At 48.9% G+C, this 13,944-nt stretch overlaps 1 protein-coding gene across 1 annotated transcript in view; it reads left to right on the top strand.

Annotated features, from left to right (window-relative positions):
• Positions 1-1,311: 1,311 nt before the first annotated feature.
• The window catches only part of EFCAB12 (EF-hand calcium binding domain 12), a 25,734-nt gene continuing 13,101 nt past the window's right edge, over positions 1,312-13,944 (top strand). Inside the window, 4 exon segments of the mRNA XM_059663648.1 lie at positions 1,312-1,972; positions 9,578-10,032; positions 11,256-11,441; positions 13,713-13,869. Coding sequence (XP_059519631.1) covers positions 1,894-1,972; positions 9,578-10,032; positions 11,256-11,441; positions 13,713-13,869 — 877 coding nt within the window. The 5' untranslated portion in view covers positions 1,312-1,893.

The following is a 13,944-nucleotide window of genomic DNA, read 5'->3' as shown; positions in this document are numbered from 1 at the left end:
AGAGGCCTCTGAAACCCTGGGGTCGGAGGGTAGGGAGGGCAAGCTCAGCAAGCTTAGGGCATCAGGTGTGGCAGGGCCTGCCGTCAAATTCCCTCCCCCAGAATCTCCATCAGGAGTGCCACAGCCAGGCCTGCATGTGAGGTTGCCTGACCTCTGTACCTGCTTCCTAATCTCTTCAGAATGGGATTGTGGTGCCTATAATTTTTAAGTTAGTACATGTAAGTGTTTAAATGGAGCCTTACAAAAGTGCTACATTAATGTGGCCCATAGGGATGATCTGAGTGTCTACCTCAGGTTGTGGAGAGTCACAAAAATAATGCACTTCAGTGAAGGTGGTACTTTACCCAGAAAAAGCACTAAGAACATTCCCATCACCCCCAAAAGTAACCCTGTACCTGTTAGCAGTCAAACCCAATGCCCCCACCACTACCACCGTGGGCCTCTGGTAACCACTCATTTGCTTTCTGTGTCTTTAAGCTTGCCTAGTCTAGGAATTTCTTATAAATTGAATTAGATATGGCCTTTTGTGTGTGGCTTCTTAGCACAATGTCTTCATTCATTTATGTTGCCCTGGCCGGTTTGGCTCAGCGGACAGAGCCTCCCAGTTTCAATTCTGGCCAAGGGCATATGCCCGGGGTTGCAGGCTCGATCCCCAGTGTGGGGTGTGTGGGAGGCAGCCAATCAATGATTCTCTCTCATCATTGATGTTTCTATCTCTTGCCCGCTCTCTTCCTCTCTGAAATCAATAAAAATATATTTTTAAAAAATTTTAATTAAAAGATTCATCTATGTCGCAGCATGATGCGACACCACTACTTCATTTCTTTTCATAACTAAACATTTCATTGTATGGATAGATCATATTTAGTTCATCCAGTTATTAGGTGATGAGCATTTCAAATATTTATTATTAATACTCCAGTTCTCGGATTCTGTAATTCCCAACCGCGTCATGCTGTTTTGCAGGGGCAAAGCATATAAAAAAGAGCTGCCTCTATATGCCACGGCTCACATGGGTTCCTACAACAGGGCCTGTTCTTTGGATGAGAACACTGAGATGGAAAAATGGAGACCTGAAGATCCCACGGTTTATTGGAAAACCAGGGATTTATTATCACTCCAGATTCAGGGGCCACCGGGTCAAACTAAGAAATCTTGCCTTTCGCCAAGCCAGGAACTCTCCACCGCTGTTTCCTAGCGCCCCTTCCGGGATGGACGGGTGAAAAGAACCGAAGCCACAGGATCTCCATCCCCCACAAGTGCAAGTCCGCTCCCTGCTCTCAGACGCCTCCAGTGCATGGCAGTGGCGGCGTTCAGCCAACCGGCGCGGGGCATCCGTAGTCCTGGCAACAGACTGTTTCATGCCCTGCGAGTCTCAACACTCGCAAAACTTAAAATGACTGTTTTTCAGAAATCTCGACACTCCCGCGAAAGCAAGGGATCGCGTGCGCGCGTGCACGCACATACACGTGCACACACACACGCACACATACACAGATCTTCCTCTCTTCAGCGTCCACAATCATGGACTATTCCTATGAAAAGTTTGAGGCCTTTTCCCCCAGTCGATGCTGGGTAAGCTCCCGCTCCCGGGAAGCAGCGCCGCCTCCAGGAAGCTCTCAGCCCAGGCGGACGTGTGCAAGTGTAGTGAGAGCAAGGACAGGAGGTGCATGTCTTATTATGCCGTCCCCCTCTGGGGGAGGGGTTACCAGGGAGTCGAGGGGTGGGTCATACACATTTCTCAGATTTTCATGCCTGGGCTGGAGGAGTGGGTCAAGTTGCCTTGATTTAGAAACCAGAAGCCCAACCCAGTATGCCTGGGAAAGGTATCCAGGCCCAGGCTCACCCCATTTCTTCACTGGACATTAATGCGCTTGGTGCTGGAGTAGAAGCATGAAAGTTGTCAGTGGTCAAACTTTTGACAATAGCCTGCTGTGGGACCAGTCCTGGGCAAAGCCCTACAACATCAGAGGTGAAGGACAGATAAACAGATGATTACAGAACAAAGAGTGAATGCTGGGCCAGGGCCACATCCAGGAGTAAGAGGTTTGCTAAGTATAAAGGATGGGGAGGAACAGTTGCAAGGTCCTAGAAGAGATCTTTACATTGGAGCTTAATCAGGAGTTCTCCAAGCCAAAAGGGGGAGTAAAGGCATTCCAGGCCTAGGGAACAGCACGCACAGAGACCTGAGACATGGTGTCTTCAGAAAATTGCTGATAGTTTGAGTGTTCCTGGAGGTGAGAGGCAAGAGAGGTCAGAAGGGATAAGATCATGAAAGATCTTGTGAGCCAAGAGATGGAGAAGCCACTGGGAATGGTGAGACTGAATTGGCAGACTCAGAATGTTGGGAGTGGGGGGCACTGGGAGGTGAGGAAGAGAGGCCAGACCAGAGAGGGTACTATAGGAACTTGGGGGCTGATCAGATGAGGAACATGAAAAGAGCAATCAAAATGATGCTCAGGCTGGTAATCAGGATGACCTGGTAGATAGAGGTGCCTTTCACAGAGATAGGGAAGCTACCGGGAGGACCAGATTAAGTGGGGACAGGGACATGGAGACAAGTTTAGTCTTATTTGGTTGAGTTTGAGATCCTTGTAAACCATCAAAGTGGAGATGCTTTAGGAGCAACTGTATGTAGAAAACTGGAGATAATTCTAAGTCATAAATATTGGTATGCTTGTCCTCAGCATACAGAAGGCTATAGAAACATAGAGTGAAGGAGATTGGTTTTAAAAAAGAAGAGAGCCCTAGCCAGTGTGGCTCAATTGGTTGGAGCATCATCCATGCATCAGAAAATCTCTGGTTCAATTCCCAGTCAGGACACATACCGAGGTTGCAGGTTTGCCTTGGTTTGGCACATATGGGAGGCAACCGATCAATGGTGTGTCTCTCTCATATCAATGTTTCTCTCTCTCACCCCCCCTCCATATTTAAAAAAAAAAAAAACAATTAAAAAAAAGAAAGAAGAGAGCCTGGGTGTAAGCTTGGAAGACACCAACTTTTAAAGGGTGGATAGGAAAAGAGGGGCCCAAGAACAAGTAGCCAGAGACATAGGATGAAATTTAGGAAGAGATTTGAATCAGATCCAAAGGAAAAAGGGAGAATTTTTAAAAGTTGAATTGTTTCCAGACACCTGAGGGGCTGGCTATCCCAGAAAAAGAGCGAACAACTGTGTTTCCTGAGGCATCAGTGGGGAGGACTAGGCTCAAAGGGTAGAAATTCCAGGGAAACAAATTCTGGGTCAATATAAGGAAGTCTTTTCTAGCAGGCAGAATTAGGCGTTCCCAAAGTTAAGCAGGGAACTCCCTATCACCGGAAGTATACAGAGGCAAAGTATGCCAGGGGATTATAGAAAGAGTTCCTTGCCCGGCCAGTGTGGCTAAGTAGTTGAGCATTGACCTATGAAATAGGTCATGGTTCGATTCCCAGTCAGGGCACCTGCCTGGGTTGTGGGCTTGATCCCCAATAGGGGCTGTGCAGGAGGCAGCTGATAAATGACTCTCATCATTGCTGTTTCTCTCTCTTTCCCTCTCTCTTCTTCTCTAAAATCAATAAAAATATTTTTTAATATATTTTATTGATTTTTTACAGAGAAAGGAAGGGAGAAAGATAGTTAGAAATATCAATGAGAGAGAAACATCAATCAGCTGCCTCCTGCACACCCCCTACTGGGGATGTGCCCGCAACCAAGGTACATGCCCTTGACCGGAATCGAACCTGGGACCCTTCAGTCCACAGGCTGATGCTCTGTCCACTGAGCCAAACCGGTCAGGGCAATAAAAATATTTTTTTAAGAAAAAAGAGTTCCCTGACCTGGGTAGAAAATGGGACTGATTAGCCTCTGAGAACTTTCCTCCTCAGTCTCTCGGGAACATTTTCACAGTGTCTACATACAACTACAAAGTGACTTATCTCTCTATAATAATACCAGTAAAAGCATAATATGCTAATTAGACTGGATGTCCTTCCGGACAACCTTCCAGATGAAGCCAGAGCTGCAAGGGAAGCCCGGGACCTGGTGGCTGGAGGGAAGCCAGTGCCAGCAGCCAGGGGAAGGAAGGCCTACTCTTGCACGACTTTCATGCATCGGGCCTCTAGTCCTATCTAATAAAAGAAAAACATGGTAATTAGCCGTACATCCGCTAACCTTCCCATTGGCTAATCAGGGCGATATGCAAATTAACTGCCAGCCAATATGGCAGCTGGAAGCCAGGCAGCTTGAAGCAAACATGAGGCTTGCTTGCTTCAGTGATGGAGGACTCCAACGTTCCCCGCCTGCCGCTGCTGGCCTCTGAGCTTGCAGTTTGAAACATTGTTACAAATATAGAAGCTAAACAAAACCCCCAGAAACCTGCTTTCAGCTGGCCCAGGATCTCAGAGCTGGAGTTGATACAGTGTTTCGATTATAGAACCCAAACAAACCAGATACCTGCTTTCAGGAGCAGAGGCCTCAGAGCTGGAGCCAGAGCTAAAGCTGGCACAGAATTTAAAAAAAAAAAAGAAAAAAAGGAGCAGTTGGGAGCTTCAGTCACCCGCCAGCCTGAAAACAGCCCTCAGCTCCTCACCCAGACTGGCCAGGCACCCCAGTGGGGACCCCCAACCCTGAAGGGTGTGTGACCAGCTGCAAACAGCCATCATCCCCTCACCCAGGCTGGCCAGGCACCCCAGTGGGGACCCCCACACCCTGACCCAGGACACCCTTCAGGGCAAACCAGCTGGCCCCCACCCATGCACCATCCTCTATCCTATATAGTAAAAGGGTAATATGCCTCCTAGCACTGGGATCAGCGGAGCCGAGAGGCCTCCCGGCACCGGGATCAGCGTGACAGGGGCAGCGCCCAAACCCCCTGATCGTCCTGCGGCTCTGTGTGTGACAGCGGGCGGGGCCACAACCTCCCTATCCACCCTGCTCTGTTCGTGACAGGGGAAGGTGCCCCAACCTCCTAATCAGCCCTGCTCTGTGCCTGATAGGGGGGAGCTCCCCAACCCCCTGATCGCCCTGCGGCTCTGTGTGTAACAGGGTGCGGCGCCCCAACCCCCTGATCGGCCCTGCTCTGTGGGTGATAGAGGGCGGTGCCCCAACCCCCCGCCCCACGGGCCCTGCTTTGTGTGTGATGGCATAGAGCCATAACCTCCCCATTGGCCCTGCCCTGAGTGTGACAGTGGCGGCACCCCAACCCCCTGATCGGCCCTGCTCTGTGGGTGATAGAGGGCGGCGCCCCAATCCCCTGATCCGCCCTGCTCTGTGTGTGACAGGGGGCGGTGCCCCAACTCCCTTATCGGCCCTACTCTGTGAGTGACAGGGGGGAGCTCCCCAACCCCCTGATGGGCCCTGCTCTGTGCGTGACAGGGGGCAGCACCCCAACCTCCCCATCGACCCTGCCTTGAGTGTGACGGGGCGGTGCCCCAACCCCCCAATCGGCCCTACCCTGAGTGTGACTGAGGGTGGCATCTCAACCTCCCAATCCGCCTTGCTCTGTGCATGACAGGGGGCAGCCCCCCAACTCCCCAATCGGCCCTGCTCTGAGCCCAATCAGGGGCTGAACCTAGGGATTGGGCCTGCCCTCTGCCACCCGGGAGCAGGCCTAAGCCAGCAGGTCGTTATCTCCCGAGGGGTCCCAGACTGCGGGAGGGCACAGGCCGGGCTGAGGGACCTCCCCCTCCCCCCCAAGTGCACAAATTTTTTTGCACTGGGCCTCCAGTATATATATAAAAGACTAAGTGACTGTTATGACCGATCGACCCAAACAACTGTTCGACCAGTCGATATGATGCACACTGACCACCAGGGGGAAGATGCTCAACACAGGAGGTGCCCCCTGGTAGTCAGTGCACTCCCACAGCCAACCTCCCACGGCTCCTTCCTTCCTGTCCCCCCCCCCCCCGATGGTCAACCTCCCGCAGCCCTCCCACTGCTGGCCAGCCCCCCCATAGCCCTGATTGGGAGGCTGGCCAACTTCCTGCAGTCCCTAACCCTGCTGGCCAACCCCTCCATAGGCCCTGATTGGGGGGCCAGCCAACCTCCCAGGGTCCCTCCTGTGGGCAGCCAGCCCCCCAATAGGCCTTGATCACCAGCCAGGCCGAGGGACCCCATCCATGCATGAATTCTTGCACCGGGCCTCTAGTTTTATTATAAGAGCCCTCCTCACTTTCTTATCAATGGACAGAGGACCCCAAAGATCACTAGAATGCAAGCTCTATGATGTGGTAAGAGGGTGGTAGGAATGACTTTGGGTGGGGATGACTTGGGCTGAGAACTATATGCGGAGAAGGACTCATCCCTGTGGGAAACTTAGGGAATTCTATGCTCTTCAGAAGGCACAGCAAATGCCAAAACTAAGAACAGACAGAGCTAGGAAAATTGAACAAATAAGAAGAAGCCAGTATAGCTGGACCAAGTAATCAAGGGAGAAGGGAGTGGGAGGAGACGAGGAAGGAGAGGGGAGCAGGACCAGCAAGGCCAGTTTTATGGGACATTGTTAGAAGGGAGGTGTTTATTCTAAGAGCGCTGAAAAGCTGTTACTAAAGCCACTGGAGGGTTTCAGATGGGGGAGTGACTCTTCTGTTGTAGACCATAGATTTGGGGGTCTAGGAAGGGCACAAGTGGAAGTAGCGAGAGCAGTGAGGAGCATATTTTAAATGTGACCCCATGGTCTGCAAGGTAAAGTTTAAACCCTTTTGCCTGGCATTAGAGATGACTCCAACTTTATTCTCATTAACCTCCTCCTTCACACACAATGTGCTTCCAACTTGTGAAAATGTTGAGTAACCCTGAAATCCCCAAATCCCACCCCATCCCCTGCGATGTTGCCCACATCTGTCCCTCCACCCCTTAAAACCAGACTCATTCTCGAAGGTGCATGTCTGTCCCCCCTCCATGATGGGTCTCTCCTTCTGTACTTCTCCCCTGGCTGAGAGTATCTCATTATCCCTCTGGCTACCCTACCTTGTTCTGTGCCAGTGTACTGTAGTTGGGCACCCAGCCTTGGGTGATTCTCAGTAAAAGCTGATTTGACGAATGACTAAATTCTCAATAGTACTCAGCATCTTGTCCTCAAAGAAACGATAAGTGGGTTTTTGAGAAGCACTCATTTATGTCCACATTGATGTGCACTCATTGTTTTCTGACTACAAAAGGAACACATGGGCATGTAAAGAGACTTTAACAAATGTGTTGCATGTTCATTTTGTGTCAGACTGGACACTGGGAACACATGGGAACTAAGACACAGTCCTTGTCACTGAGAAACTCGCAGGCTGTTGGGAAGGAAAAACTCAGAATGCATCTTTATCCAGAAAAAAAAATGGTCAGTGCAATGATGGGGCTAAGCATGGGGCTGTGGCAAACTAGAGCGGACACGAGGAAGGGATTGGAAAGGCTTCAGGGGACGATGATGCCTTAGCTGACTCTGGAAGGATCAGTACAAAACAATCAAGTGAAACAGGGACAGGAGAAGAGCATTCCAGAGGGAGGAAACAGCATGGTTTTGGGGGGGGGGGGTAGGAAGGGGTACCTGAGGAACCACAGTCAGATACGGTTTGAATATAAATACATGGTGAGGCAGAAGGAACAAGTGAAGGAGAAATTAGAGAGGCTGGTAGGGCTGGGGTGGGCTGGGTTGGACAGGTGGGGTCAGGTTTAAAATATTGAACGTTATTCTGGAAGCTAGTTGGCAGTAATGGAAGGGCTGTAAGCAGAAGAGTTTTGGTTTTAGAAGAAAAATTATAGTGACAATGTTTTTAATAATGCTATATCTCTTCTGAATTTAAGAACACTCCCATATGCATTTGATCTTCAAAACAGCTTTGTGAGGTACCTAGAGCAGAGTTTATATCATTTTAGGCATAAAAAAAATGGAAACTTGGCAGAAATCAGTGACCGCCTTGGGATAATGGCTAAGAGCACAGCTCTGGGGCCAGGCAAACCAGAGTTCATGTCCTAGCTCTGCTACTTATCATCTGTGTGACCTTGGGCCTTAGTGTCCTTATCCGTAAAATGAGTATAGAACCAACCTGTTAGTCTGTCCATTTGTCATTCACTCATTCACCAAATACTTACTGAGCTCCCACTTGGCCCTGTGGAGATGCTGGGCTTGAAAAGTGAGGGAGCAAGAGAGATGAGGCCCTGGTTCACAATCTATTAAAACAACAATGACATCAACCAGTTGGACCAGGAGAGTCAAACAGAAAGGTCTGCCTGAACAAGACACATGAAAAAGAATTGATCTGCGTGTGAGACAACAGGGAATGGTGGAGACCATGGCAAGCTGGAGAGGGCATGCCCCAGCCTAAAGTAACTCAAATCAGAAAATTTTAAAGAATGTCAAATAAAAGAAGACCCCAAGCTCATTAAGCATGAGGGCTGCCAGTGCAACCCTTCATTTACATACTTGTGATAAGTGGCCCCGAAGGAAAAGCATGGGTTGTGTTATGCAGAGATAACATGAGGATATAGGAGAGCCTGGGAGCCGGAAAGGTAACATTTGGTCTGAGATCTGGAGGATGAGGAGGCGTGAAGAGGGGATGGATGGGGGAAGGAGAATTCCTGCCCGAGGGAACAGCATGTGCAAAACCCTTGGGCAGGAAGAGGCTTAGATCATTCAGGGATCATTCATAGAAGCCAAGGTCTCTGGGGCATAGTAAGGAAAGCTGAGCAAGTAATGAGGCAGGAAAGGTTGGCAGAGAAGGGTCATGGGACCTTACTTTGGAAAGTCGTGGAAAGGTATCAAAATGGCCGAAGGGTGAGTACATAAAAAAAATAACAGCACGCTACTTTGAACAAAGCAACTCCAAAATGGGCTGATTCCAAGCATCTCCACCACTCAGTAAGTAGGTATCATCCCCAGTTTACACACGAAGAAATTGAGACACAGAGAGGCTAAGGAACTTGCCCAAGATCGTGCTGTCAGAAGTGGCAGGGCCAGGGCCCAGACGGGAGCATTCTGGCTTCAAGGCCTCTGCTCTTCACAGCACTATGCGGCTTTGGATGACCAGAGCAGGTAAGAATGGCATTTGAAAAAGATCATTCTGATTGCCCATTAGGAGTACTGGGGAGTGGAGTAAGAGTAGACTCTGAGCCCTAGCCGGTTTGGTTCAATGGATAGAGTGTCGGCCTGTGGACCAAAGGGTCCCAGGTTTGATTCCGGTCAAGGGCACTTACCTTGGTTGCAGGCTCCCCGCACCATCCCTCTCCCCGCCCAGGCTCTGGTTGGGGCTCGTGCAAGAGGCAGCCAATCAATGTGTTTCTCTCATATCGATGTTTCTCTCTGTCTTTCCCTCTCTCTTCCACTTGCCCTAAAAATAAAAGGAAAATACCCTTGGGTGAGGATTAACAACAACAACAAAAAAAGAGTAGAATCTGATGAGACAAATAAGAGAAAGCTCACAAAGCCCTTAGCGTAGTGCCTGCGTTGGGAGTCACAGGTCATTGTCTTCATCATTATAGGAAGATGATGATAAAGCTGGGCATGGAAACCAGGTGCCCCGGGGCCCAGCCTGGTGCTAAAGAGTTTTCCCTTCCTGACTCCTTTAGTCCTCTTCCTGAAAGAAACTCACGTTTTAACGATCTTCCCCCAAGGATTCTGCCAGTCTCAGACCTCGACTAGTGATGAAGATGCCAGCAGGGGTCCCGTCTTCAACCCTGAACTGGTCATTGCCCACTGCTTCAAGCAGTTCAAGCAGAAGGACTTCCACCTGCCTCAAAGCCGCCGGCGGATCATCATCTTGCCTCGAAAGGAAGATGCAACCTCCGTCGTCAATCCAACACCACAGCCCCAGGCTCCCTCACAAATCATCCCCAGCTTCAAAGCCCTGGAAGCCAGGGATGTCCAAGAGCCCCCGGAGGATGTGAGAACCTGGATGAGCCAGAGGTTGAAATTTCGGCAGGAACTAGAGTCATGTGTCAACATAGACAAGTGGCTGCAGAACAAGTCCAGCCTCACGCCTTCAGAGGCCAAGATCTTACGCATGACCCACAAGGAGCATCCTGTGGCCCCGCTGATGGCCCACTTGGTTCCTCCCAGCCCCACCAAGGTGAGCAGCCCCATTTGCCAGATGAGGGGATGAGGGGCAGGATGGGGATCATTCACCCCATTTCACAGAGCAGCAAACAGAAGTCCTTAAACAGAGGCGCATTAGTTATCTATTGCTGGGTAGCAAGTTCCCCAAAATGACTTAAAGCAGGAAGGGCTTATTTTCTCACTCTTTCTGCAAGTCAGGAATCTGGGAGGAGCTTAGCTTGGTGGCTCTCCCTCAGAGGCTTTTCATCTCAAGATGCTGGTGGGGGCCACAAACATCTGAAGCTTGACTAGGGTGGGAGGATTCGCTTCGAAGCAGCTTGCTCACGTGGCTGTTGGCAGGACACCTCAGTTCCTAGCCGCATGGACCTCTCCATGGGGCTGCCTGAGTGTCCTCACCACATGGCAGCGGTGAATGGTCCAAGAGAAAACAAGGAGGAGGGTGCAGTGCCTTCTAGAACCTGTCTCAGTTTCAGCAGCTTCGGACTGTTACCTCTCCGTTTGTCAGAAGCAAGTCACTAAGTATTGCCTCCACTGAGGGGAGGGGAATTAGTCTCCATCTCTGAGGGGAGGAGAGTTGAAGGATTTGGGGCTATATTTAAAAACCACCCCAGGAGAGAGAATGACTTTACAGTTTGCTACAGGCTGTGAATAGATGTGGGTCCCCACCCCTCCTGGAGCACAGAGGAGCTGTAAGCTAGGGAACAGGAAGGCCCTTTGTTAAACTGTCGGGTGCTGCAGCAAGGTAAGGCAGTGTTACTTCTAAATGTTCCCATTCACCTGGAATTGGAGGAGGAGGAGGATTGGACAGGTAGAGAAAGAAGGAAAGGCATTGGCTTAGGCAGAAGGCCCAGCTGGAGCAAAGGCCGGAGGTGGGAGATCTAGCTCCAAGCAGAAGCACGTATTTTGGTGCACTGAGAGCCCGGTGGGGTTGTAATACTGACGGGTCTGACCAGAGAGATGCGGATAAGAATAAAATTCTAGCTCCCATATTGTTCAAGCCTCTTGTTTCTGATGGGAAATTGAGGCCCAGCAAAGCAAAGTCTCCCAGGAGTTCTGTGGCAGAATGCAGTTGTCCTGCGGTTGCCTGAATCCAGTGTTCTATGCACTTCATCTTGCTGTCTGTTCAGAGCTGCTCAGCCTCTCCCTCTCCCATTTCTCCCTAACTCCGGGGATCATGTTTCATTGGCCTGTCTCCCCTGAACTCTCCCTTCTGTCCCACTTGCTTTCCTCGTGCAGAAGAAAATCCTCCGACCATTCCACCAACCGATACCCCAGCTCCGACTGCCCAAGCCCTCTGCCCTGTTTGTCTTGTACTCCTACCTGCGCAGCCACAATATGAAGATCCTGGATATATTTGCCAGGGTGGAACAGAGCAATAACCAGGCGATCTCCAGGGAGCTGTTCATTATGGCTCTGAAGGTGGTAAGTACCTCCCGTGCTCCCTCTAGGCTGGCCTAAGTGGGGAGGGTGTCCATGCTGCCACCCCCGACCCTGGACCAAGTGAAAAGGAAACTCGGGGAACTCAAACTATCAGTCTTATCACTTGTAAAGCCAGATGGGAAAATGCGGTTTAACCTGCAGCCACATCAAACCCCTAAAACCACCCCTGCACTGGTCTGACCTTGAAAGTCTGAGTGGAAAGTCTGCAGAGCTGGCCCCATAATCAGCCAGCTGCCCATCCTTGCCCTGAATTGAGCACTGAGATTGCTGGGCCTTCAGTCCTGCCTCTAGAACCTTCTAGAGCTTTTCCAACTGTCACTGGCATATGAATCACATAGAATCACATAGTTTTATGAAAATGAAACTTCTATTTGACCCAGTGATCCCACTTCTAGGACTATATCCCAAGAAACCAGAAACACCAATCAGAAAGGATATATGCACCCCTATGTTCATAGCAGCACAATTCACCATAGCTAAGATTTGGAAACAGCCTAAGTGCCTATCAGCAGATGAGTTGATTAAAAAACTGTGATACATCTACACAATGGAATACTATACCGCTATAAAAAAGAAGGAACTTTTACCATTTGCAACAGCATGGATGGAACTGGAGAACATTATGCTAAGTGAAATAAGCTAGTCGGAGAAAATAAATATCACATGATCTCACTCATATGTGGGATATACTGATCAACATAATTTGACATGATCTCACTCATATGTGGGATATACTGATCAACATAATTTGATGAACAAGAATAGATCCAGAGACAAATGGTAGGGGAGGAGGGGTTAGAGAGCAACCAAAGGACTTGTATGCATGTATATTAACATAACTAGTGGACACAGACACTGGGGCGGTGGGGGCTTGCCTGGGGTGGGAATGGCTGGGGGGAGAGGGGTCAATTGGGGAAAAAGAAGACATATGTAAAACTTTAGACAATAAAAAAAAATTACTAAAAAAAAAAAAAAAAGCAGCTTCTGACTCAGTATCTCTGTGCAGCTCCCAGTGATACCCTTGGTACTGGACCACAATTTCACTGGCTATTCCAAATGTAAATTAATTATAAATAAAATGACAAGTCCAGTCCCTCAGTCACACCAGCTACATTTTGAGTTCTCAATAGTCGCATATGGTAAGCAGTTCCTCTGCTGCAACACACAGATTGAGATCATTTCCATCATTAAAGAAGGTTCTGTTGGTTGTGCAGGGACCTGCTAACTATGGCCCTGGAGTCAAATCCAGCCTGCTCCCTGTTTTTGTAAATAAAGTGCTACTGGAACACAGCCACACTCAGTCATCTATGGACTGTCAAGGCTGCTTTCATGCTATAATGGCAGAGTTGAGTGCTTATGACAGAGACCATATGGCTCATGGAGCCTAAATATTTACTATCTGGCACTCTACAGAAAAAGTTTGCTGAATTAAGTTTTTATATACTTCAAATACAAGGTTCCTTATAAAATAATTCTAGAAAGCTGAGGCCACACCTTTTATGATTTTAAATCATCCCAGTTTTCACATCATCATTTTATGACATGTACTTATGTGACATTTCAAAGCATTGAAAACAAGAAAAAGATAAATTGTTTTTCATCATAACCAAGATGACAAAACATTAAATCTTTTCATACTTGGAGAGTTCTGATCTGCTTTATAAAAAGCTCAGTAATAATGACTGCTATCTAAAGAAGCTGAAGAACAAAATTATATTCTTTTTAAAATGTTTCTTCTTGAATATTTGTTAGGCTGGCAAGCACTGTGCTCCTGCAAAGTTGCTCATTCCTTAAAAGAGTGATATGTATCATATTTTTGATCCTATTTACCCTCAGTTAAAGGAGGCTTGTGTGTCCCTCATGGGCAAGAATGATAGACATGTGAAATCCTTCTTCAAATCTATCATAGGAAAGCTGGCTTTGGGATTGGTAAGAAGTCAAGTGGGAGCCCAGAGTAAGATGTAACAGATTCTGCAAAGATGATGGCGTATCTGGACTGGGTTTTGAAGAAGGGATAGAAGTTTTTCAGGCTTTGAAAGGGAGGCATTTGAGTAATGGGAAGGGTGAGAAATTGAGGGGTGTGTTTGCAGCCAGGAAAGGGCTCTGAGCTCTTGTGGCAGGGACCTTGGAGCTGGGAATGGCTGTAGAGGAAACCAGACTAAAAGGTGGGGCCAGGCTGACAAGGCCTTGGCCATTCTGATGGGATGTTTGGATCGGAGCCTGTCCAGTCTGGGGCTTCTCTTCTCTCTTCAGCTTGAAGTCCCTCTGGGAAACCAGGAGATAGAGGATATTGTGATCTATCTCAGCTCTCTGGGGAAGCACAACAACATCACCATGGATAGCCTGAGCAACACCTACAAGCAGTGGTCCTTGGCTCAGCAGAAAAGCGTGCTGAGAACTACAAAGGACTGTAGGTATCCACCCCCACCCCCGTGCCTTCGCCTCCCCAATCTTGGAGCAAGCATGGTAGAGGCAGCCTTGGCTC

This window comes from Myotis daubentonii, chromosome 14 (genome assembly GCF_963259705.1).
Source record: "Myotis daubentonii chromosome 14, mMyoDau2.1, whole genome shotgun sequence".
Lineage (NCBI taxonomy): Eukaryota > Metazoa > Chordata > Mammalia > Chiroptera > Vespertilionidae > Myotis > Myotis daubentonii.
The sequence above is the reverse complement of the archived record's forward strand: the minus strand, read 5'-3'. Positions and strand labels throughout refer to the sequence as shown.